General features: G+C 41.5%; 2 protein-coding genes across 5 annotated transcripts in view; one reads left to right on the forward strand and one right to left on the reverse strand.

Moving 5' to 3' along the window:
* Positions 1-20,426, reverse strand: ttyh3a (tweety family member 3a). Of its 2 annotated transcripts, XM_069525742.1 has the most exons (15): positions 20,291-20,426; positions 16,417-16,586; positions 14,000-14,111; positions 13,622-13,842; positions 13,231-13,326; positions 12,079-12,151; positions 11,460-11,535; positions 9,086-9,141; positions 8,434-8,526; positions 7,146-7,238; positions 6,309-6,445; positions 4,799-4,972; positions 4,396-4,471; positions 3,534-3,635; positions 2,001-2,162 (listed from the first exon to the last, which is right to left on the reverse strand). In XM_069525742.1, exons 1-14 carry the CDS (start codon positions 20,414-20,416, stop codon positions 3,555-3,557), a joined length of 1,584 nt encoding a protein of 527 aa, XP_069381843.1. In that variant the 5' UTR covers positions 20,417-20,426; the 3' UTR covers positions 2,001-2,162; positions 3,534-3,554. The 2 variants fall into 2 exon arrangements, with proteins under 2 accessions (XP_019950110.2, XP_069381843.1); XM_020094551.2 differs by lacking the exon at positions 3,534-3,635 and having other exon boundaries at positions 1-2,162.
* Positions 20,283-25,742, forward strand: part of snx8a (sorting nexin 8a) — an 11,822-nt gene continuing 6,362 nt past the window's right edge. Inside the window, exons 1-5 of one of the 3 annotated variants that reach the window (XM_069525744.1) lie at positions 20,283-20,421; positions 22,289-22,355; positions 23,739-23,866; positions 24,519-24,648; positions 25,121-25,608. In XM_069525744.1, the coding sequence (XP_069381845.1) occupies positions 25,339-25,608 (270 nt within the window). In that variant the 5' untranslated portion in view covers positions 20,283-20,421; positions 22,289-22,355; positions 23,739-23,866; positions 24,519-24,648; positions 25,121-25,338. Of the gene's footprint in view, positions 20,550-22,288; positions 22,356-23,738; positions 23,867-24,518; positions 24,649-25,120; positions 25,609-25,742 lie in introns of all 3 variants that reach the window. The other 2 variants (XM_069525743.1, XM_020094553.2) reach the window with 2 other exon arrangements.

Genomic DNA, 25,742 nt, shown 5'->3' on the forward strand with positions numbered 1-25,742 from the left:
TACAGTTAAAGTTTGTTTAATTTTAAAACACAGCATTCAAGCTCAGAATGACCACAGGTTTTACATGTACACATTTTAGAGACAGCAAACAAGATGTACAGAATAAAAAAATGATTACACCCCTAGTGACTTTATTTTTTTACCAGAAATAAAACCTCAATAAAAAAAATTGAAAATCTATTTACTGTATTCACATTAATGAAGCAACACATTGTGCTTGCTACAGATTCTAAAATGAAATAAAAAAAACCTCTAAGAGCAAATCAATCACGAATATTTAAAAAAATGTAAAATAAGCTTTAACAAATTAAAAAGAAAAGTCAATTTCAGTACTTTTTTTTTCTTCATTTTGTAAATGTCCACAACCTGTACAACAGCTTTGCATAACAAACAACAAATAGAATATGACCACTACGAAAAACACAAGGATTGCATCAGTGTAGTAAAAGTCTTGCAGAGCATAAATGTATGGAGAAAAAACGTCAGGCTCGTTTTCTCGTTTGAGCTTTCATCGTTACAAACAGGCCTAAAGACATCTAAAAAAAAAAAAGATATTCAGAGTTTAAGGGTTGTGCTTCAGATGGCACAATCTCAAAAAATGAAATCACCTCTTGTACTGGTCACAAAAGCACATCGAAGAGAAAAGCAAGTTGAAGCATCGGAGGTACAAACATCTCATTCCACGTGGATCGTCATGCTTCAACAGGAACAACTTCCAGTTTATATAAGAGAGCGGACTCATGGCAACTCTTCACAGCATCCACTCGCCCTTTTCTACTGTTCGTATAAATGCTAAAACACATTTGTGAGACACTGGAATGACAATGCACAAGAGTGTCTCTTCTTCAGAAGCTGGAATATTTTCACCAAAATGTGCATTAAGACTTAATGTTGGGACGATCAGTGAGTGGCTTTCTCTACCAGACGGTCTCAAGAATGTGTGTATGTAATTCCCGGCCATGTTGAGGGAAAAGAAGCTTTACAACTTTGCAGAAAAGTGGAGAGGATTACAAGCAGTCTGGTGAAGAGAGGGCACCGCAAAAAGATCTTAAAAAGTCTGGAGTAATATTGAAGAAGACATCACACACTCCTCTGAATTCCAGGGCTTCACCATCGTCAGTAAAAAAAAAAAGAAGACATTTCTGATCCAGTAGTATAAAAACTTCTCTTCACTATTGAACTCCTTTCATCTTTGTCCTTATCAAATCCTCTGAGCGTCAAAGTTCACAGCTTCACGAGTTACAGTGTTGTCACTGCTTTGGAAAAGTGGCTTATAAATGTACATTATTTCTAAAAAAAAGAAAAGCCACAGGAAATAACAGTGTCCCGAGAAGACAAAAAGACTTGTTCGACGTGCAATGCTGCAGGAAAACTGGTCCCAGACGTCAGATTTAAGACGCAACGCGAAAAACAAGCCGATGTGTGCACATGAAATCTACAGGAAAACAATGCAAATTATCAGATTTGCATTTCAAGATCCACGAAACCTGAGCAACTGTGATGTTGCGCTGTGAAATGAATCTACACTACGACAGTTCGATATTTTGTTAAATGTGTAATAATGCAAGAAAAGATATCTACTTCAGGTAGAGAGAAATCCGTCGATTCCTCCCGTAATTACGTGTAAGGCATCTTCCTCCCTCTCCCGCTGAGGGGGGGAGAGAGGCTATGGTACAGTACTTAACAAAAACAACTAGAAGTAATCAGTGTTAGTCAGTGAGCACTTCCAGAGTCCTCAACACTGCAAAGCTTTGTTAGATGTGACGCTGTACAATGTCATGTTGTAAAGGAGAAAAAAAAGTGTAAACGTCAGTCCAGGCTCCGTCAAATCAGAGTGAAGATAATATCCCATGAAGATTGTGGAAACTGGAGAGATGAGCTCTGATGTCACGTCCGGCACGTTTTACTTCAACCAATCAGCAATAGCACATTTGGTTTTCCGTTTCAAGTTGAGTGAGACAGTAACAGTGGAGGAAAAGCAGGGGGTGGAGTGACTGAGGAAAAAAAAAAAAAAAAAAAAAAACCCTGACTGACTGGATAAGTGACTGAATGTGACTTTCGAGACACCAGGGCACAAAGTCCAGTGTGGTCTAGTTCGCTGGAGGGGTGTTCGGCTCTGGTCGGCTGTTGGCCAGGTACTTTGCCCGCATGCTGGAGGTGTACTGTGGGGAAGAAACAGAAAATGACACATAGGAGCAAATTAGAATCACGATTTCACTCTTTATGGCTCAAAATGTGAGAAGTACAAGTAGAACATGAAGGGTAAAAGTCAAACAAAACAGATTCTGTGTAGGATTTGAACTGAAACTGGTTTTAAAGCCTTTTAAAATGTATCTGTAAGAAGTTAGAAGAAAATCCGTCGGGTAAATAAAATAATGAATATACAGATTGGACAAATGCATAACAGAGCACGATTTCACAGATCAGAGAAAATCCTACACAGATTACCTTCCACACTAACTCCTGAGAACTGGAATCTACAGGGATCAAAAACCATCAAATACAGAGAGAACATCACAGCAACAGCTAAAGAGGACGAGGAAAGCAGAGAACAAGGAGTTGAGCTGAATAAAGAAACTCCAACCCTGGTTCCATTTATTTCACTTTTTGGTTTTCATCAACCTTCGTGCACATCGGCGGGGTCGCTCATTCATTTATATTTAGGATGCACCCATGCATTTGTGGAATACAGGCGACACAAACACAAAAAGGCTGCATTTCAAACTCATGTGGAAAAACCATGTTGGACTTTTCATGTTACCATCATCCTTCAGTAGCAGTTTTTGCTTAGGATGTTGAATATTCATTTATCAACATGCTTTACCTCAGATGTCAAAGGAAACAACGTTAGACGTTCACCTGAACAACATGCTAATTCTCAACAGTCTAAATCTGTATAAACAACTCGAGGTTTCAAAGTGGGACACAGTGAGCCTCCTCTCAGATGAGATCCAGACAACCAGGCCACCTCCACTGCAACTTTAAATTAAATGGTCCATCCATAAGTTTTTAAATAGTTACCATTATACTTCAGGGAATGTAGGTGTGTTTATAGTTATCTCACCAAATACATTGCCAGTAAACTATAAGGAAAATAAGCACGAAGAGATACAACCTGGTGACTCTTAAACCTTGTGAGGTCATACAAAGAAGTGTCACTTCAAGTGGTATTCTCCCAATTACACACCCAATGTGTGAATCCTAAAAAACAAAGCAGTCCCATGTGACCGGTGAGACGGTTCAACGGCTTCATAACTTCACGATGACTCATCGTAGATCAGTGAGCCTCGGGGCAGAATTACAGCATCCCATGTTCCTCCCAATACATCTGTGGTTCAGGGGGTGTGGGGAAACATGCAGCCCGGGGCCAAAAAACAAACATCAGGTGAGACAGCAGGTGGGACGGGAGTCAGGACAGAGGGGGGGAGTGGGGGCATGGGTGATTCAGCAGGGCCAGGTGAGACCTGAGCAGGGGGGGGGGGTTTGGGAGGAGGAGCAGGTCAGCGGGTGGAGGGGACGGGCATGTTTTGTACCTGTTAGCATAGCAGACGAGGTTACCAAAACGATCTTGAACTCTCCGAAGGCTTTAACTGCCAGCAGTGACCGCTGTTACTGTCGGCGGCAGTCAAATACAACTGTATGGATTCGCAGGAAAAAAAAACAACACGACAAGAAAAGAGTATAGAGATGTAACACAAAGCAGCGTCTAGGTCCAAGCAGACACAGACACCAGGGAGAGCAGGATGTCTGGTAGAGGTTCAGGCCGGAGGTGGGGGCAGGAGGGAAAAACTGAATTTGGCTCCTTGTAAATTCTCTAACATCATTCTAACATCTGCGAAACTGTGTCAACCTGTCAAAAACTGTTCTTGCACAACATAAGGAGACAGCTGCAGAGGATCAAAAACTCTGGACTTGGACACTGTTCATCACTTGAACTTTCTTTGCTAATGATGTTTCTGTCCTCAGATTCTCATCAGGCAAAGTTCATGTAAAAAAACAGTAACTGAGGAAAAAACACCAATCATAGGAGGTTGTCAAAAAAAAGTGCACTTGTGTCACGTAAAAGACAGAAAACATGGTCACGTTACTGATCCATGAAGGGAAACTCATTTTTGTTTTACTGACCTCTTCAATAAAAAAGGTCAAGTACAGAGCTGGGAGTGCTATGAGAGATTCAGTGTCTTTCACACGATGTTTAGCAGAGATCCTTTTGATTGGATCATTAAATCCAAATCAAACATCTGCTTACACGCCATTTAGTTCCTCTGGTTCCATAGTTACTAGAATATTTAGTCCATCAAGAAGGGCAGACAGATAGTCCCTCACTTAAAGCTGCCAAATGACCCAGAGGTGCTCCGACAGCTCTTGTGTTTATACAGGGAACACAACACTTACCGAGGGGGGGGGGGACTCTCGTCCAATCAGAGGCGTGTTTTCACAGCGAGAGTTCTGGAAGCTAGCGTTCTGAGCCCTGTTGAATCAAATACACAGTGAGATCAAACAACAACATGCACACAAGTACAGTGTCAAATCCCTACGTGTTGCTTTACAGATGTGAAACAATATACTGTACATGAAACTCTCCACATTCCAGAAACAAGGGGAATCCCCTCCGTCACTGTCCCTAGCACTGGGCTTAGGCTTCGTAAACAATGTAACAAAGACATGAACCTGGACCCAGACTTTCAGGTGTGAAACATTTATATCTGTCTCTTTAAGCAGAACACATCCACTTCTGCTTTTCTCTTAGTGATCCTCCCTGTTCAAATTCCCAGCAGTGTGAACAGTGGTGACTTACATGTACTCTGTAACAGGTGCGTTGCTGACGGTGTGGGCGGCCGCAGGGATGGAGGTCTCACTGCCATAGCTGCTGCCACAGCTGTACAGGCTGGGCATGTGGACCCGGTACAGGTTATCATTGTTCTGCCTTCCTCCGTGGCTCAGAGACTCATCCTCACTGTCGTCCTCGCTCCTGCGAGACAAAAAAACTTCAATACCACCACCAGCAGAGGGAACCCCTGTCCTTCCTGACCAACGACAAAAGGAGCATTAAAGATGCCACGTGGTCGAGTTTAAGTGTTTATTCAACGTAACGTTTGATTCAATTTCCAAAACCTGAGGGAGAGAAAACAGGGTGAATTCGTTGCTGTTGAAGCAAAGAGGGTGCAATTTTCCACTGACCCTGATGGGACTGAACAAAGGCTGTAAAAATAGACTCTGTAATTGGTTCAGTTTCTACAGGAAAATTAAAAGTGCCAATTTTGTATCTTCACACTAAATGCATTTGCTTTCTGTCAGGCAGTGAACCAGTTCTGCAAAAATCATGTGATTCCACTTGCTTCTCTTCACACTCTGAGGCTCAGTAGTGTGTATCACATAATAATGTATAGAACAATGACACTGGCATCGTGGAACCTGTCTCCCTCTAGTGGCCAGGGTATGCACAGGCTATTTCCTGCATACCAAACCTGTGACATCATAAAATAGCATCTTAAACAGATTACAGCATATAGAGCAGCATAAACCTGAAGAAAATAATGAATGAATTAATGATATTAATTCAACTAGATATATAATAGATAATGTTCAATATAAAACATAAATCAACTTTCCATTTGAAGCTGTAATTCCAAATGGGGTAAAATAAATTTGCTTGAATGGATCAGTACAACAGAACAAGCTGAGCAGCAACCACTGAGGAGAACAGGCTGGTAGCGTGAAAGTCTTCGCTTTATAACAGGAAGCTCCAGCTGAGATCAAACCGATCAACAAGCCCCCCCCATCGTAAGGAGGGATCAGCTAATTATGTGGTGGTGCTGAGCTGACAGCTGTGCTCTAGTTGTAGCCATCCTGAAACTCTTCTCTGCTGCTGATAGGACAAAGAAATCATTCTGATTTCACCCCTCCGCTGCTGCTGTGCACGACACCAGCTCAACTCCAACTCTGTACAATTAGGGGGGATAACAGGAAGTAATCTATTTGAGGAAGCAGCTGGAGCCTTCAGGACTTGTCGCAGTGGTAAACACAGACGGGCTTTGAACAGCAAACAAACACAAGAATATTCATGTTTTCTTATCTGTATAGAGCGATTTTCTTTGTCAGCTTCGTTCTTGTACCGTGTAAAAAACAAAAGAGTTAAAAAAAATGCTCTGAAACCATAATTAATTGATGGGCTTAACCTCTTGAATTATTTCTGACTGCATACACAGTCCACCAAACAAAGTCAGCTTAAAAGCTTTTATGTAGCCTGCTCTGTGGTTGTGGGTTGAAGGGGAGTGTGTACTGTATGACCGCAGTGGATGCCTTACCTCTTGGTCCGCCAGGTGTGAGGCACACTGCAAACAATCGAGCTGAACATGAGAGCAGTGATGAAGGAGAAGAGCACGAGGTAGATGAGGCCTTCCAGTCCGTCGTAACACAGACCTGTCATGGCCTGGACATAGTCCTGCAACAAGCACAGATTTCATTATGGCATCCATAAACAGATCAGTGTAATTTAAGGAAAGAGCAAAAACAAATTTTTTTTTAAAATTTGATAAAACGTGCATTGATTGGGTCTTTAAAATGCATCTGCTGTGATTTCTCATTCAAACTAGGTCGAACCAATGAGCTCACAGTTGGAAGACAGTCCAGTTTTACCTCGGTTTCGAAAGAAGCCCTACGCTACACCTTATCATGACTGAGAATCTCTGTTCTGCATGTGTTGCACAGCAGAAACACATTTCATATTCTACAGAAGATACTCCTAATTTTTCAAGGATTAACAAATCCTAGCATGATGAAAGAGTTGAAGAGGGAGCAACATGAAAGAGCTCCAGTTGCACATGTGCACTTGGAATTTGGAAATCCCTGAGGGACAATCCTCCCCAGCACAGTCATGGCCAAGTATTTATCATTCAGCTTGCTTCATAAATGATACACTGCCGGCATCAGTTGGGACAAGAACTTGCAGACAGGAAGGAAAATGTTATCTATGGTGACAGGTGTAGTCAACTGCACAAGAATGAAAGAGTGGCTGCCTCATGCAACTATTCTGGACTACAAAGGTGTCACAACAAATCAATCCCCAGGTTCTCTTTTCGCCCCCAATCAAACACGAAGTGACCCTCCAGTCTTCTCTTGTAAGTCTTCTCCTCCATGCTCACCATGTGCAGGCTGCGACAGTCCACCAGTGCAGTGAGCTGATGCAGGCTGATCTCTGTGGTGTTCAGTATCCCCTGAATCTCGTCCAAACTTTCCTGGAAGAAAACGAGGAAAACAAGCTCTATTGAAACAGGCTTGGATACTTGAATGCGATGACCAAACATAATGACAATATTGGGAGAATGAAAAGCATTCACTTGAACAACACTCATGGTCTAAGTTACAAAAATGCAGTTACAATAAAGCTGTTTTTAGACAAGAACTCTAAAATAATGGTTTCTGGACTTTGTCTTTCACATATGAAGAAAGGAGCAGGAGAGTCTCTGGTCAAAAAGAAAAATTGAGGGGTGGCGTCTGGGTTGAACATGGAGGGAGCAGGACATAATGTATATAATCCACTGCAGAGATAATGTGTTTCCAGCACATCAACACGGCCATCAGCCCTTGTCACCAAAAGCTTTCGGATCTCATTGTCTCTCTAAGTTCACATCTTCTACATGCATGGCATCTCTTTTCTTTTTCATCCTGAGGTATTTGTATTCTTTTTTTCAGTTTTGCATTTGATGTTAGGGGGCTGGCGGGAGAGACAGTCTCACAAACAGTCCCTCTGGATAATTTCAGGGGATTATCCATGTCTGAAAGCAGATTAAGTGGCAGTTCCCTACTCGTGCTTATTAAAAGTCAAGAATGAAATAATGACGGGAAAAACTGGAAAACAGAAGCAGGTGAACAGTGATTAATTATTGATTCTACACGCGTTTCTCTGGGACTTTTCTTTCATTAATATACAACAGGACACAGCAGCTCCAGCAGAAAAACCAGATTTCCATGTGTGATACATATTAATCTCTCTGTTTCAGCAGAAATTATGTCTGATTATCTGAAGAAAGCATTTCCACAGCATCAGCACATTTCTCTGTGTGGGTATGTGAAATATGCCTCTCTCTATTCCCAATGTCAGCTCTCATTTGTGCCTCTGTCAACACAGTGCAAGGACCAGTGCTGGACAATACCGCAGTGCTGCATTGACAAGGGGCCAGTGAAAGCCTAATGCAGCTAAAAGGACATAATGCACGTCCAAGGTGGGCAGTCAGCAGATCTGTATGAGGACAGGTGCACTTCACTTCTCTGCAGGTCAGTGGTTTGGTCCCATTCACTAAGATATTCTGTCATCACAAATGGTACAATAGTAAAGGGACAGCTTGTGGCGTGGGGGTGGGAGGTGCTAGCAGATACCCTGTAATGTGCTATTTCTAGTAGAGTGTACTGATTCAGGGGCTGGAAACATACCTTAGTTTGTTTGTATTCTCCGGTGGCAGAGCGCAGCAGTTCGGACACATCGTCCTGCATCTCCACTAATGCTTTGTGACCGCCTGAAAGCTTCTGAAATGAAGAATAAATATAAATATAGCAGCGCACCACATCTCAATACTGTTTTCATTTTTTATCACTACCAAGAGCCTTCAGTTGCTGCCTCCCTTTGTAGTCAAGTGGAGATCTCGTGGAGGCATGCCGACAGTTTATAGACCTGAGCTGAAAGACTAACTATATAGAGCTTCTTTTTCTGCACTAACAATAGACGCCTTGGCTTCAGTGGCACTCAAACGTTTTGATTTATTCATGCAGCTTGAAGGTAAAATGTAAGTAGTCCATTAAAGTAACATATAGAGCCATTGTAAAAGGGAAACTCTACTTTAGTATAAACATCACTAACAGAGCAGGCACATGCTATCAGGACAGACTCACAGGAAATGCTGCTCTGCACCACTTTTCCTTATGGCAGAATGGGAAGTATTGTACTGTCACACAAGGAAAGAAGTCCTTCTTTGAGGCAATGGAAGTGACTCAATATGCCCACTTGAATTCTCACCAGTTAGAAGATCATGCGTCATGCAGTGAATATGTCCGTAATATTGAGATGTGAGTATTGTGAGCTACAAACCTGCTGGAATGGATTGTTCTTTTCCAGACTGCAACTAAGGTAGTACTGCAGGATTTCTGTGAGTGAAAGGACAGTAAGAACAGGACAGAATGAATTAGTTAAGCCACATAAAAAACACAGGCTGCATTTAAAAATTATTCTCACTATATCAAATAATCTGCTCAATGTTTTGTATAAATTTTGAAAAGCGAAAAAATCCCTATCATAACTTGCTTGGAACAATTTAAACAAAAGTCCAAACCTTTAACCTATAACAATGACAAGCAGCAAATAGAGGTTGGAAGAAATGGACACCTTGAAATATTTCCTTCAAAAATAGCTCCTAAATGCTTGATTATGTTATTCAGCTAGTTGCTACCTTTGTCTGAGCAGGCAGTGCACAGTCAGACAGCCAAATAAGGATCTGAAACTCAATATAAAGCTCTGTAAAGCTGATGGGGAGCTGCAGATTCAGGTCCTACTTCTTTGTTTATAGCTGCAATAAGAAAACATAATTATGTCTATTAATTCTGCACTGTGCTTCTGCTATTTCTGTTTTGTTCTCTGAAAGAGGCCAATAGAAACGTTTCCATTATATTTTCTACTTCTGTCTTTTCGCGTTGCCTGCTGCCGCGTCAGAGCATGCCTGCTGCTGTAACTGTGCACCCGCTGAGCTAATCCTGAGCTCGGAGGGGGAAATGTTCCAAGAGAATAAAGTTCAAAAGGTGCTGTAACAGTATGAATGAATTAATGTGTTTTTCTCTTGACGCAACGACAACAGAACATGCAGCCATGGAGAGGCTCGGACATAACCCTCACTTGCTGCACCGAGCCTCCTGCGTTACACCACAAAGAGCGGTTACGTCATCTCTGGAGGAATTGCGGAATTACAACAAGACCAAACTTGTGTGCTGTTAACAGTAAACTAGTTTTTTGGCTTTCACACACTAATACTGTGCACTTAAATGATTTCTCCTAAAGCACAGCAGTGTGTAGGAGTCGATGAGCAATCCTTTATATGTTTGACTCAAAAGCTGTACAGCAGTGTCCTCAAACACACAAGTGCTGTATCAGGAGCTTTTTTCCCACACAGCTGAGCATGAGAGGAGAATTTCCGGTGCAGGAAAGTACATATAAAGCAAGCGGCTGTCGGTCCAGCTCTCATACGTCCGCCCACACATGTTAATGTCAGGAAGAGCTGATTTCCTGGAGTCTGGCTTTTGGTAAAGGATGGAAATAATTGATGCCTGGTCATGGGACTGGGGTTAGTTTTTGTGCTGCCTGGTGTCAATTCTTTTACTTTTTTGCCACTGTTCCCTGTAGCAAAAAATGAAAAATTTGTTCTGCTTATGACTCAGGGATGAAACCACAAGACTTCAGCTACAAGGCAGTGAACAAGACAGGAGGGTTCTTCTGTTTTATCAATTGTTTCCCAAGCATAAGGAACTGCTGGCACCAAATGTCAACTAATCTGAATAAGCACATGTAGAGTGAGACTGGCCTCTGAATAAAGACAATATAAATTCCATGTCTTGGTTAATATCTGCATCATTTTTCAGAGATGCGTCTCAAAAATTTCACAAACAACTGAGGATTACGGATTTTTTTGGAGGCAAATGTAAAATACGTGGATCTTAATAAACTGGTCAAAATCTATATAAGAGACTAAATGCATACATTGAACTAAATAAAGATTTATATGAACTGCCAACTAGTTAACATGTGTTTCAGAGGGGGGAAATAATACCATACTGCATGAAGCAGCCCCAGGGCAATTTTCATTGCTGCTGAATAATACACTGCGTGGAATGAGATGGTGCTCATGGTTCAGAGGATTTACAGCTGATGTCCTGACTTCTGCCCACAAGCTTGGATTGTGCACTCAGAAGTCACCATATTTTAGCAGAAGAGGAGTAAAAGACAAATTCTGAGGATGTGTTTTTATTAAACATTATCTTCAAATTTGTTGTTTTCCATTAACTCAAGAGGGATGCAGGAAATGTGCTGTCTCTGATCCTCCCCTCTGCTGCTCTTATCTCCCTCATACACTCTGCTTCACACACAAACCGAGGCACGATGTTTTCCCTCTTACGCATCCCATCATGGGACAGATTGGACAATTACTAAAATGAGACGCCACAGAGAGCCTCCTATTCTGTTTAAAGGGCAGCCTATTGCTCTCTTGACCCTGCTGCAGTAAATTTACAGGCTCTTTATGGTCTGTGGACAAGACCAAGCCCCACTCTTTATAACAAAGTCGTCTCACTGCTGCACAATAGCACGCCTCTACAATTAGAGAGGAAAATACTCATCATTATAAAAGCTTACTGACTGAATAATAAAACCCTCTCTTTACAACACGCACGTGAATGCCACTTATGTTCATTATTCATACCTTGATTGACGACTCCGTACTGGTCTGCCACTTTTGTGACATACGTGTCAGGAGCAACACAGAAGTCACTTGAAGTCTAGAAAAACAAAGACAGTTCTTACTTTACGTTCACAACAACAAAGTGAAATAGCGTCACAGACACAACATTAAAATCCTGGCTAATCTTTGATGCATAGATGTTCACACCTTTAAAAACAGTTTTATCTGTGGGACAGGTTGACTGTGTCTCAACTCAATTAAGCTCATCTAAATGTGAGGTGTGATTCATCTTCAGAGGAGGAAAATCCTCCACATAAAAATCTGATGTAGATTCATAAACATTTTTCATCGTCTTGGGGAATAAACATAAAAATGCCTGTTTGAATAAAACAATAAATAAACATTATGCAGACCTCATGGATTTATGCTGCTCTGAGAACAAGGTTTGCAATGTTATTGCTAAAGAGCTAATACCCCTGGTTTTGCTTGTGATCACAGGTTTTAATCACCACAGACACCATCACCAAAATTCCCCTCCAAGGCCAGATTTTGTAATCATCGGCTTAGTTATCCAATTATATGCAATGAACTGTGCAGTTCTACCTGGAAAACAGCATTACGCTTGGATGGGGACACTTACCGCAGAGAGGGCTAATTCCATCCCCAAGGAGACCCAGCTGATAACCAGAGCCACTACGCCAAACAAACACACCCTGGGGAGAGAGAGAGAGAGGAGGTGTGAGGTGTAAGCATTTTTAACATTGTCAGTTACATGTACAAGCAGATGCGGTTAAGCTAATTAACCTGGTTTCAGCATGGTGTTTTATCACCAATGAGTTTTGTAAGTAAAAACATGGAATTAATATACATTCGGGGGTCAAATTGTGCAGTGTAAAGGTGCAATGATTTAGTTGATTTAGCGAGTAGTTAACTCATTTTCTGTTAATTAACTAATCGATAAAAAGAACAAACAAAATGTATTGGTTCCAGTTAGTGTTTTCAATATTTTCTAAATTTGTTTAGACCAATCAATTCATCCATTACTTGAGAAAAATAATGATGCTGATTAAATGATAATGGAAATAATTGTCAATCTACAGCAAGAATAGAAGGAGAGGCACAGATAGAAGCTGTGTGGTCTCATGGTACTTACATTCATTGTTTAAAGTTAAATGGAGTTAAATACTGATGTGCAGGAAAACCAATGGGAGTGTGGATTACAAAAAAACAACTGATTCCCTCACAGCTGAAAATAAGATTAACCAATGCTGAAAATAAAAAAGTAAATGAAAGATGTTATTACTGCATGTGTAGCATACTTTGTGCAACTTAACTGTGTGTTTACTAATTAGCATAGAGAAGCCTTTTGCCATCAAAGGAGAAAACTCATTGGAAATGCACGTGACTAAGCTTTAGGGTGGGTTAATAGTAATGTCATTTTAGAAGACTTAACTGAAGTAAAAACATTATTTTAAATTAAAAATAAAAGCAATTACCAATAAAATCACATAAAACCTGTGGAATTATGCACAAAGTGTCTTTATAATTAATAGGACTAAATTAATTCAAACGATGTGAAGCTGGTGCCTTAACAAAATAATATTGGGCTGATATTTGACAGGGCATGAATTCATCCTGACTAAACTGTATTGACAACGTGGCTCTGATGAGTAGGGGGTTTTGTGAACAGCAATTGCCATTGACTCAGTGACAAGAGAAAAGATTATTTCCCAAAGCAGAATAATTTTTCCCTTTAGAGCTCCTGTGGCCGTGATCTTGTGATTAGACTCACCCTATAAGTGTTCCCTTGGAGTTGCGAATGAGGCCAAACAGCACCAAGAGGCAGATGAGGATGTCGAACAGTAGCAGGCCTATGTAGCCCAGCCACCTGTGAAGACAAATGTCATTAACAACACGCAGCTGAGAGCAGCACAGCTAAACATCTCTCAACAGAGCTCAATTTTGTTAATGTTGTTCAAAACAAAGTCTGAGATTGACGCCACAAAATGTTTTTTTTGTGTCAAAATGTTATTGCATTACATTAAGAATAACACATCATTGATCCCCTAGAAAAAGATTCATTTGGACTAGTCACCTCCATTTTGCATTCATAAAGTGCATCTCATGTAGCCTGAGCCTGTAATATTCAGCATGACCCTCTTTGTTCACTATTACAGACCTACCTGTACCAATCATACAGCTCAATGTTGACGGCCAACTCCTCAAGGGAGATGTAAGTGTTGTCCCAGAAGGGAATCTCCACCATCTGTCTGACCAGCTCATCCAGCTGGCCTTGCAGCTTTTGGACGATGGACAGGTAGTCCGCATGCTGCGCATACTGGCCCTCAAGCTGTTGCAGATTGTCGTCTACTGTTTGGTTCAGTGAGGATGTACTGTCATATACCTATAATCATCACACACAAAGAAACATCATGATTGAGCACAGAGAGGAAACGGGGATTCACTACAGAGCTTTGGTGCTAGAGAAACCAGGATCGCTCATGGCAGTGTGATGATGAATTATTAAACACTTTGGTATAATTTGTGCTATCGGGCCATACCAGCTTCTGCACTCCAGTGATTGTGCGGTTAGCATGGCGCAGGGAATACGTCAGCCGATTCACTCCATCACAAGTCTCGCCGTTCCCATAGAAACCGACAGCAATGCCAGCGCTGAGGGGAGACAAAAGGAAGGGAGGGGAGACAGGGTGGTGAGGAGGAGGGATTAGCTAAAAAGGACACAGAGCGGAGACAGAGATGAGAGCGAGCGTGGGGGACAGCGAGGCGGCGAGAGAAGCGTGTGAACTCTCCATTAACCCTGTCGGCTCAGACCCCAGTCAACAGGCTCCATTCAGCTGCAGCAGAAAGACTCCATACAGAACCATGGAAACACAGAGGAATGGACCAGCTATGCCCCAAACCCCACACTATGGCTGACAAAGGCTGCACTGAGGCAGGAGATCAGCTCCCATTTGCACAGACAGGCCTCAGGTTGCAGGAAAACAGTTCTGGCGACTGCACAGGAAACAGTTTCAATAGGTATATCAACAGGAAAATTATTTGCACTGTACTATAAAATTTATTTGCTTTCTTTTGTCAATCTTTTATCTGTATGTACTGGGGAGGAGTAGCAGCTATTAGCAGTAATATGGCTTGGTGTGTGAAAATAAACTCCCTTTCTGTGCTCTGAGAAACAATTTGAAGACAGAAGGCTCAGTGACGATATCTCTTCCTGTGGTGCAGCTGTTGGGCTTTTTTGCTACGGTCCAGCTGAAGCCAGAGTGGATTTTATCAAGTGGGACGATGATAAGAGAATCATTCTAACAGCGTTCAGCCAGCCATCAGTTGGGTTTCCCCTTCCTGGACGGCTGCTAATCTCTTCCTCTCACACTCTGCAGTGTGAAGAACAGGAGCAGTGTCACAACAAAAATAAAAACCAAGCTCCCTGCTGAGAAGTGCACCTGTGGAAACTATACTGCTCATATATGGTAGAAAATAACAACGCAAAAACAGGAAAGCACTTGCAGATAATATCTTTAAAAGAGGTGCAGAGCTTTGACACCGTCAAAGAACAAAAGCAAAACAGAGAGTTGTCTGATCTCTCCAACTTCATTTTACTTGCCTTTACTAGAACACATTTGTGCGTGGGTATGAGCACACACACACACACACACTCTGATACAGAGATTGTAATGCAGTTCTTGTACTCATCAGGTCCCTGAGCTCTTTGTGCTTCCCTGAATCACCCGTGATGGCTCTCCGGTGGCCCATCAACAGGAGGAGGAAAACAGGAAACAAATGCAGTGTACAAGGAGAGAAAGCATGTCCAGATGGTTCAGTTCTCACAATACAGACTTTAAAAAATAAAAATAACAAAATCGTAACAATGAAGCCAATGTATACAGCACATTCCCCCAGTAGTCCTATAACACGTTGTCTTTAAAAACACAGATATTAATAACCTTAGTCTGGATGTTACTTCTACCTTAGATGCTTCAGTTTGTCTAAATTTCTGATGAGAAGCTGTTTAACTAACATTTGAGTTGAGATCATGTTTTGTGGTAAAGCTTTGTCTTTTTCCAACTTTTCATGTTGTCTTTTTATGTAATAACAAAGAAGGGACTGGACATAATTACAAGCTTATTGTTGTTTGGTTTCTGTGTCTTGTGGATACAGAAAGGCAGGCTGTTGTCAGGCGGGTTCTCTCTGAATGTGTAGCTTTTTGCAGCTAACGACACAATGTAAACACTCAGCAAAGACTGTCAGTCGTTGGCGGATGCCCTGCCTCTTCCTGTATCTTTGTCTGTGGGTGTGTGGGTGTGTGGATGCAAGGTAGCAATAAAGTGTGAATGCAAAGTAGCAATCGCAAACAAAGAGAAATGCCACATGCAGAAAATTCTGACAATATGCGCCTTTATTACCTTTCTAATTATGTTATATCCTTATTTTATCTTAGAGATGATTTACTCCTGAGATCTGGTTGCCTTCTTCTCTTCTTGACTACTGCAAGTTCATTCTATCTAGCTCCCCTCTCCTGCCACTCCTCTGTTGAGGCCTAACACTCATCAGCAAATACAGACTCTGAAAACTGCACTATATTGAGGGATGCTAGTTAGGGGCAGCTGTGACTCAGAAGGTAGAGCAGGTCATCCACTAACCACAAGGTCGGTGGTTAAATCCCTGGCTAATCCACTCTGAGTACAAGATTGCCGCTGTGTGAGTGACGTGTGATAGAGAAAGTGCTGCACATACTGTAGATGCACTGCATGAATGTGAGAGTGAGTGTGATCGGCACTTTGTAATGCACTAGACCCTATTTAAATACAGACCATTTACCATATCTGATATTCTTAAATACCTTTTCAATTTCAGGATTAAAAGAATTATGACCCTGTGTTGAATGAACAACATGAATAACTGATCTTGAGGATCCCAAAACACTGAGTCCTCACCAGTGTCATCCCACAGTTACACTCACCTGCAGACAAGTGTTGCAATGATAACACACCAGGCCGTGCAGCAGCAGTCAGCCTTGGGCTGCTCCACATTTCTGGTTCGCCGGCAGCACAGCCAAATGGAGTAGAAGAGCAGAAACAGGAGGTCCAGGGCCAGACAGGCGAGCGCCACACCTCCCAATAACAGGATGGACTGATGGGACAGAAGAAGAGCTTGATGGAAAATCCACTGCCAATACCACTTTCACGTCAATAACAGTGAGGTTAATGGACTCCCCAAGTTTCCCACAGAGAATCATCACACAATTGGTTTGAAGAACTGAAACACGTTGCCTCACATGCTTAAGATTTGCATTCTTTGCTGTGTGAGACTTTGTTAATGTGTGTGCATCTGTTACGGCTGTAGCAGCATCACAAGTTTAAAAAATAAATACATACTGTGCAACAAAGGAACTTATTAGAGCTGTCGTACCCTTTATCCTAAATAAAATTGAAGTTATATTATGTGCACAAGTACCCAGGACAAAATATATATATTAGATCAGATTTCATCATTCCCTACGATACTAAAAGAAAATTAAAGGCTGCTTTTGATTTTGATGAAGTACAGAAGTGGTACAGAACAGCCTGTTCATTTAAGCAAAATAAATACAAGGATAATTGTAGACTTCCTCTAGACACAACTGAAAATAACCACAATGAAAGGCTTCTTTTAAGTGAAAGAGGATTACAAAATGCTGGGTGAAAAAATTAAAGAGGCGAATGCTCCCAGCAAAACAAGACTGGTACAAGTGAGCATTGTCGTCATCACTCAACACAATGGTTAGAATTTCGAAAGCGAGCAGTCGAGAAATATACAGTGATAGTTGCACCTCTCAGCCAGCTCTTCCTATGTAGGTCACACAGAGGGCTGTGCTCACTGTAAACTCCTGAGGATTCTGGGTTTCCATCCTGCCCCCTTTGTTTTGGGAAAAATCCAGTGAGGTTCTAATTGTTTGATTTTCTCAACAAAGTATATGCAATACAATTACTTATTTCAAGATTCAAAACTGGTATACAGTATTTTATTGTCTGTTTGAACTGGGTGATATTTAGGATGGCAGCTACATCTTGTTTATCTGGTTTGTAAGATTTCTAGGTGGAGTGATGGAGGCGCCCTGATGCAGTGGCTTGACCACTTTTTCATGCCAGTGTTTGAACTCAACTTTGTCAGTGAACACCTGAAGACAAAAGCATAAAGTCTGGGCAACAAAATATTTGTTGAGACTTTTTCCGTGTGCAAATCTTGTTTAGGGTCGACAGAGATGCAGACCACAGACTCATAAGACACAAAAGCCATTGAGTGACTCAGCTCCTGCATGTTGTTCTGCTTAGTTCAGCTTAACAGGGTTCACTGAGTGCAACAGCACCACAGGAGGAAGAGTCTATACTCCTACTCCATGTTACTTCTGGTGCATCACTTCCTCACATCATCTGTGCATCATAGTGACGGAGCGCCGTAGCGAACACCGCTCACAGTTCAGCCATCTGGACATGTCGAGACTTCCCCTGAAGCCTGAGTGAGAGCACTGCATCGACAATAATAAACAGCCTGTCATCGCAGTTGGCTAATAATTACGGTTTAGCGAGGCAGCCTAATGATGACGTCTTTTATGTTGCTCTTGTTGCGATAAATGTGTCAAGGAAGTGAGATAATGCGGTTTATTGTTTGAATTAGTAGCTTGTCTTAATACAATGTGCAATATGGTTTAATCTAATGCATTCAGTTTCCTCTGAATAACCACATTGTAAGAGGGATGTTGTTCGTATTCAGCTTCTGTACACACACACAGTTGCAACCACTACCAAGTCAATGAACCCTTCCTGTGTTCTACAGGGAAAAGGCTCGAATCATAAGCAACAGTAAGCAGGTACAATGATGTTTTTTTTTTTAGCAAATAGACTCCAGTGCCACATCAGGTTAAGAATACAGTTCATTAAAATGCTTGTATTGTCTTGTTCAGCGCCCATCTGTCCAAGCATTCACTAAATAGTGAATCAATTAAATAAATGACTCCTAAGTCTGTCCAAGTGAAGCAAGAATGTTTATACTATTATCTATGCAACCACTTAGATCACTTTCATTTTAAATCACATATGTCTACGTAGGTTTTATATAAGCTTATAAACACATGTCTACATAAACACCAGACATGACCACAGCCGAAGACCATGACTGTTCTCAGTTACCATTTCCAACGAACTGACAGGTTTCACTTCTGGATTCTCTGAATCACAAAAGGGGAAAGAGTTATAACTTGCTAACACTGAAAAAACCTCTCTGGCAGTTTTTCAACTTCTGTTAAAAGCTTCCCTCAATCTATCCTGATTCCGCATGCCCTCAGCAGTCTCTCCAAAGCACACACATTAACTTGTCTATCTCAGAGTCTTTCAAAAACCAATACACCATGGGAGGATTTGGCAATGATACGTTTCCAAAAAAGAACAACGTAAACAAAGTTCATTGTTAAATTAACTAAGATGTCCGTAAATTATTAGCTCTTTATTATGACTATGACAAACTCCCAACCTTACCAGACAAGGGATTAAGTTTAACTGATCAGGTGAATCAGGTGTCTCAACAGAATTTAAGTATTACCCAACAAGGCTTCAACAGATGTTAAAATGATTTCCTTGTTGAGCATTAAACCAAATAGAAGGTAATGTAACCTTAAGTAAATGCTGTTACAGATAATAATAATAAAAAATGTATTTGCATACTCAGTCTCTGTACTGACAATTTTAAACTGCAAACCAACCATGGGTTCACAGAAACAAACTGCATCAGGATAAGTGAGTAAGGGATTACACATTTGGAAAGAAACACTGGGTGAGTCTGTGTCGATCATCACACTTCAGCTCCATTACAGATGTTAATGAAATTTGGCGTGCTGACCCACAAGACCAAAATGTTGTGCATCTCAAATCACAATTAAGGTAGTTATGGGCTAACGAAGTTTGAACTTTTTCTGCTCTTTGAATTATTTTTTTCCGTATTGGTGATAACCTACTGTTAAGATAAATATGGAGCTGGAGAATAGCCTCAATGTAATATGAGAACCTTTTACTCCAAATATGGGATACGGCCAGTCAAAGCCACTGCCCAAAAAAGGTTCAAACTCGGTGAGCCCATGTCCCTTAGGTCTGTAGGATCCGAGACGCATTCATTTTCAGTTCCTTGGTTTCTCATATGACCAAATCAACATGGCTAATTTTAATTTAATCTGTGACGGTGCAGCCCAAAAGTGTGATGATGTGACACTGAATGACCCCATTGCAATGAGAAAACCAAATATCACTTGACCTAAATTCAGAGACTCTCTTTAATATTAACCATGTGGGCAACTGCTTACTGAGCTCCCCTCCCCCCCAGTCTTAGCTGTTCTCCAGGCTGTGTAGTCGCCTTACCACCAGTTTAACCACTTTAATCTGAGAACATAAGGCTGCCTTTTTTTTTTTCTTTTAAATGGCAAGGCACTTAAGAGTCTAAAAGCTCAGTATGTGGTATAAGACATGCTGCTTATTGACTGATTGCATCTTAAGGGAAATAAAGTGAGGTGGCTTGGCTCACACTGCGCAATGGCAGCTGACGGGTCTCTGGCAGAGAGGTCAGGACATGGATAGAACAGCCACACACAGATGGCGACATGGATCAAAAGGTGAAGGAGGACAACAGGTGGGAACAGGTCATGGCCTCAATGAGAAAGCTGATCATGTGTCCACACCACCACCATCACACCCTGCACCTTGCGGTGGACAGTGAAACTGATCATGAAACAAAATAAATGACGGTGGGTGGGTGTCTGCAGGCTGCCTGGGAACCACAGCATCTCGGATCGGTCAGTGGTGTCGCCTTACCTGTTGATATGTCCAGTCCTCCGGTTGGAAATCGCCGCTGGTTTGCTCGAACCTGAGGTTGAAATGTGGGAGCCTGTGCAGCAGTTTCACCCACCATGGTGGAGAGTAGCTGACCACCGCAGCCATGACGAGTGAGTGTCAAGGAGACTTTACAAGCGAGGATGCGGGAGAGTCTACCTCATAAAGTCTGTCTGCATCCGGGATGAAAACAGGAGAACATAAACATTAGTGCTCGTCTAGAATGAGAAACTAGCTCGAGGTAAACATACACAGAAAAGCCGCGGTGTTATTTATAAAAGTGACAGTAAATTATCCAACTAAATTGCAACAAATCCGCAAAGTACAAGCAGCACGACTGTTTGCTAACATGACACCAGCTAGTAGTTAGCTGTAATCCCAGCGACCCGAGGCTTAGCCAAGCTAGTTAGCTTGTTAACCAGTAAACTTGATGTAGAGTTGTGTCACCACCAGTGGGGATGTTGCTGTGATGTTAGCCGTGCATCTCTTTACTGTCGGGGCCAATTTAAGATTGGGTAAAAATGACTAAACCACCATTAAAGCTGGTTACACGTACCGGGGTGAAGCTAGCGTTAACTCCGCTAACGTTAGCCGGTGTAGCCGCTGGTTAGTTGTGTCCGCGGCGGCTCGTACAGGCAGAAGTCTCTTTTGTTCCTCCGGACATTCTGCAGCTCTGTCTGAGGTTTGTTTACGTTCACATCCTGTGTTCTGGTTCTTTGTTGGTTAGCTGCTAATCCCTCAGCCCGTGTGCTGCAGTCTAGGTTCACGCCCGCAGCTCAAACAAGCCGCTCCGAGTTAAACCCTCCACCCAGTTCCAAGTGCAGCGCAAGGGAGACTGTGGAGCCAACGCGGCGGCGGCTGCTCAAGACGTTAACCCCGCAGGCAGCGAGCTCTGCCCGGCCTCACTCAGCCCACCTCACCGGCAAATAAACAACACGGCAGCGCCACCCAGAGGCGGCCCAGTTACCGTCAGCCAGAGGTGAAAATGCTGCTGCAACAGTGAACATTAAGTGGTGAACACAGACTGCATTAACCTAAGGGGCCATTTTATGAGCTCTTACTGTAAATGGACCTTCATCATCTCAGGGCACAAATAATCTTATCAGTTCTCTGCTGCTGCAGCTGATTGATTCGTTATAATAAACTAATGGTTATAAACGTTCTTTCTGCAGCACCTTTCAAGTAACTTTGTAACCATAGTTACAAAGTGTTTCACAATAACCAAGGCAACACAAGGACAGAACTAAAGTAAAGTAGAACAGCAGGAGGTAAAATAAGGCAAGATTAAATACTTAAATAGGATCAAAATGGGTTGAGCTTCAGGTTGTTCTGTTATTCCATGTTGCAGGTGCATAATGAGAAAAAAAAGATGTTCAGAGCTCAGTTAATACAGATTAGATAGACAGATAGACGATTACAGTTATTAAATTGAATACATTCAATGTGATTAATTGATCGACATGTTTGATAACTGCTTAGGTCATCTTCAAAAGCAAAAACTGCCAAATATTCTCTGGTACCAGGATTTTAAACAGTTGCTAGTTTTTCTAGTGATAAAGCTATTGGGGGTTTTGACTGTGTGTAAAAAAAAGAGGATGTTATTCTGGGTTTCAGTGATTGAATTTTAAACACATGTTCTAACATTTTTACAAAATGTATTAGTATTACATCAATATATATTTGGAATTTGTATCATATTGTCTTTAATCGTTATCATTATTATGATCCTTTTTGTTTTTATTATAAGTGTTTTTACATGTTTTATTTTATCATTATCATCAGAGCAGCAGGGGTATAAACAGAAGCTTGCGCTCCAGACCGTCCCCAGTACAAAGTTTACTAATGTCTGCTGATACACAGCAGTGATGTGCATGTGAGCGTCACTTTATATAAACTTGGACTTTACCCAGCGCTCACTACAACTTTAAGAAATAAGTTACTTGTTTTTTTTTTTTTTTTTTTTTTTTTTCTTTTCTCCAGGAAATCACATGGCGGTGCTCTTGCGCTCACATGACACTCGGAGCCATGGCAGGAGAGATCAATGAAGGTACAGTGCGTCAAAACCGTCCTCTCACTCTTTCGAACGCGGAGTTTTACGCGTCACATTGGTGTTTATGTTCGTAGTGTTGTTGTTACAGTGTCAGGGAACCGAGAAATGTGGATTTAGACGCGTTCCACGCGTGGACGCGTGTGTTCGCCGTGAACTGACCAATGGGAACTTTTGGGTACATGAAGATCGGAACGAAGTTGCTCCATCTGTGAAGCGCTCGCGAGTCGTTGAAGTGGTTTTAAATGAGCTCGTGATGTTCTCCTTACACCAGCAGCAGTGCATGTTGCTGTTAGGGATCATGTCAGAGGTGTTCAAGGTTTATGGAAGATTTCATGGGTTTTTTTTCTTGCCACGTGAAAACTGTCAGCTGGTTACCTCAGCACAGAGGCAGCACATCACCAGGCCTGCACTCAAATGAACACAGATCTATCATATTCATCTTAGACACTAGTGTATAACTCTGAGGCTGTTGTCATGTTCTGAAGCTGTAATCCTGTATATGTCCCTGAATGTGTTCAATGTAGGAGAACTCGTCTGTTCTTATTAATCAACAACAACAAAAATATTGTAAATGAGCCAGAGTTAGCTGTATGGGCTAATTCTCATCCGTGTAGATCCTATAGCCAGTTGTTACAAGGCTGCTTGAAATAAATAGAATATCTTGTATAACTACAAATATCTATGGATAATTCTTGTGCTTTATGCATATCATCAAACTAACTGTACAACAACCCATTATTGAAACACTATGTTTGGTTAATAAGAAAACAAACAAATTAAGTAATATCCCATTATGTATATACTAAGGACAATACAAAAAACACACACACAACCCCCCAAAAAACAAACCAAAAACACTACGGTTGATAAAAAAGAAATAAATAAAACCCCCTGGTAAATAACTCACTATTAAAACACTATGGCAGATTAATCAAAATAATAGATTCAAATAACATATGTAAATAAACCATGATTAAAACAATACGGCTCATTAATTTAAAAAAACAAACAAACAAGTAAATAAACCAGGATTAAAATACATTGTAAAAATCTAATAATACAATGCAATGCCACAAATACATGCATTAACTAAATCCTAAAAGATAAAGTGGAATGTGCAACCATTCTTGATCACAAGTTTGGTTTAGTTTGGTATCAGAGCAAAACTCTAGAATACTGGGACACTCTCCATTATTATCACAATATAATGTGACATTTATTTTGATAGTTGTCAGTATCCACCCATTTTTATTATCATTGTCTGGCCATAATGCTCAGCACTAGTTGTGGTGATTAAATCATTAAGTCATGTGATATATATAAAACAACTAGGTCTACTGTATAAAAGGTGGTGTGAAGATTGTGTTGGTCCTCTCCTAGGCTCCGTTCCTGCCTACTACAGGGAGGTGTATGAGGCCATCCGCTGCAGGACGGACGAGAGGGTGCAGGTCGAAGTTTTCCAGCGGTTGCTCCAGAGGACCGAACTCTCCAGGGCTGTTTTAGGACAGGTGAGTTGTTCAGTCTCATATCAAGCTCATCAGTTTAGAATTATACTCTTTTTCTCTTTTGGAGAAAGAATCACTTTCTACTTCTTGTCCTTTAACTGATATGGGCCTGATACAACTTGATTAAAATATGCAGACCTTGAATTTCCATAATGGGGGTGAATCCCAAACATCCCGTCCACCTTCTTCTCTCTGTACCCACTTATTCCTGTTTAGAGCCAGCGGAGCTTATCAGTGTTGAGCTGTATTCATTCATGAATGAAGTCATTCCTGTTCAAATATTTGTTTGATTCTGATAAGGCAGGGTTTTGAGTTACTATTAGGCAATTCAGTGTAGATAAGGTAGATACTGGAAGCTGGCTTTGTGTAGACTGTTGAAGACATTTCATAGTCTTCTTTTCATTTAATGATGAGACATGAGTAAATGTCACAACATATAAATGTGACAGAAATTGCTCTGAGCATGTGCCTGTGTAAAAGAACTTTGTGGTTCACTGGAATTTCCCTTTTCCTGACCTTTCAGTGTATCACATCCCTTTGTGTCCGGTGAGCACTTTTTTCACGTAGAAGAATGCAAACCGCAGTAGAATTCTGTTGTTTCGGACTGAATAATGGCGGGTGACCTTCGGGGTCTTGCTGTCTTTGTCCTTCTCAGATTGCAGAGCATGTCGACTCCTCGGACGGATCCCTGAGCAAGTTGTCCCTCTATAAAGCGCTCGCGTTAATTGCTCTGGCTCAGCAAGGGAAGCAGCCAAGCCCCAAACTCTTGGAGAACTGCATACAAGGTAAGAGACAGCGTGACAGCAGGGCAGTTAAGGTTTTGCTTAATGAGTAGCTTGGTAATTCTTCTTGGCTTCTCCTTGTACGGTCATCGTACAGGGCTATAATCAACTGTTGTTTTTCTATTAAATATATTGCATGATGTGGCAAAAGTTAAAAAGCAACACAGGGGCCTTTGGCAGAATTGAGATACATTTGTGTTGCAATTTCCACCCTTTTAATTTTAGTGTCTTTCACAGCAGAAGAACAGCAATTTGTTTTAATTCACCTTCATTTGTTTTCTTTTGTTTTGGTAGCAAACTTTTATTTTGGTAGAAAAGCCTTAGCTATGTTTAAGTGTTGCATTCTTTCACTAGTCCCACAGTGGGAAGATGATGGGGGGGGTTATGGTTTTCATAGAGGTAGCCATTATGCAGGCTTGATGTTGATCCATTCTCAACCTTCTGTGATTATTTAAGGCCCTCTCTGTTATTTCAGGTGTGCAGAGTATGGCAGCTTGCTGCATGCCACTTCCTCAACAAGTCTTCTGCATTTGTCGCATTACATTCAAGTCACAACCCTCATGGAATTTACAGGAAGGAATAAATAACAGAGCACACGCACAGGGCCGACCAGATGAAAATAGAGTCAGGCACATTTTAATCTGTCGAACAGAGTAACGTGGTTTTAACAGCAGCATTCCTCCCGATTGGGAAATGTTCTTTTTTTATTCAATACGTATTGATTTCATCATGAAAAACAAATATAAGTTTCTCCCTGTTGCGCGCTCTGCAGAGTTACCGAAACCTCAGCTTGGGGAGCCGAAGGACCTGAGCTCACTGAGGATGCAGCCAGCTCAGGAGGACGCGCTGATGATGTCACACACGCTGGACAAGCTGCTGGTCAGAGACACGGTGCAGGTGGAGCTCATACCTGAGAAGAAGGGCCTGTTCCTCAAACACGTGGAGTACCAGGTCACCAGCCAGGCAAGGCATCCAAGAAGAACTACTTACCCTTTCTTTGACGACTCTAATTATGATGATTGCTTTTTTTTGCACCAGTTCTGTTCTTCTCATTTAAATTCTGATTTCTCGTTTATGCTTGGATTTAATTGAGTCGT

The sequence above is a fragment of the Paralichthys olivaceus genome, chromosome 5 (genome assembly GCF_024713975.1).
Source record: "Paralichthys olivaceus isolate ysfri-2021 chromosome 5, ASM2471397v2, whole genome shotgun sequence".
Taxonomy (NCBI): domain Eukaryota; kingdom Metazoa; phylum Chordata; class Actinopteri; order Pleuronectiformes; family Paralichthyidae; genus Paralichthys; species Paralichthys olivaceus.

Excerpts from the sequence above, each read along its gene's own strand:
- ttyh3a (XM_069525742.1), bottom strand. The coding sequence starts at position 20,416 with ATGGCTGCGGTGGTCAGCTACTCTCCACCATGGTGGGTGAAACTGCTG. Across the intron at positions 11,536-12,078 it reads TGGAATTAGCCCTCTCTGCG|ACTTCAAGTGACTTCTGTGT; the intron begins GTAAGTGTCCCC and ends TTGTTTTTCTAG. Across the intron at positions 4,973-6,308 it reads CACACCTGGCGGACCAAGAG|GAGCGAGGACGACAGTGAGG; the intron begins GTAAGGCATCCA and ends TTTGTCTCGCAG.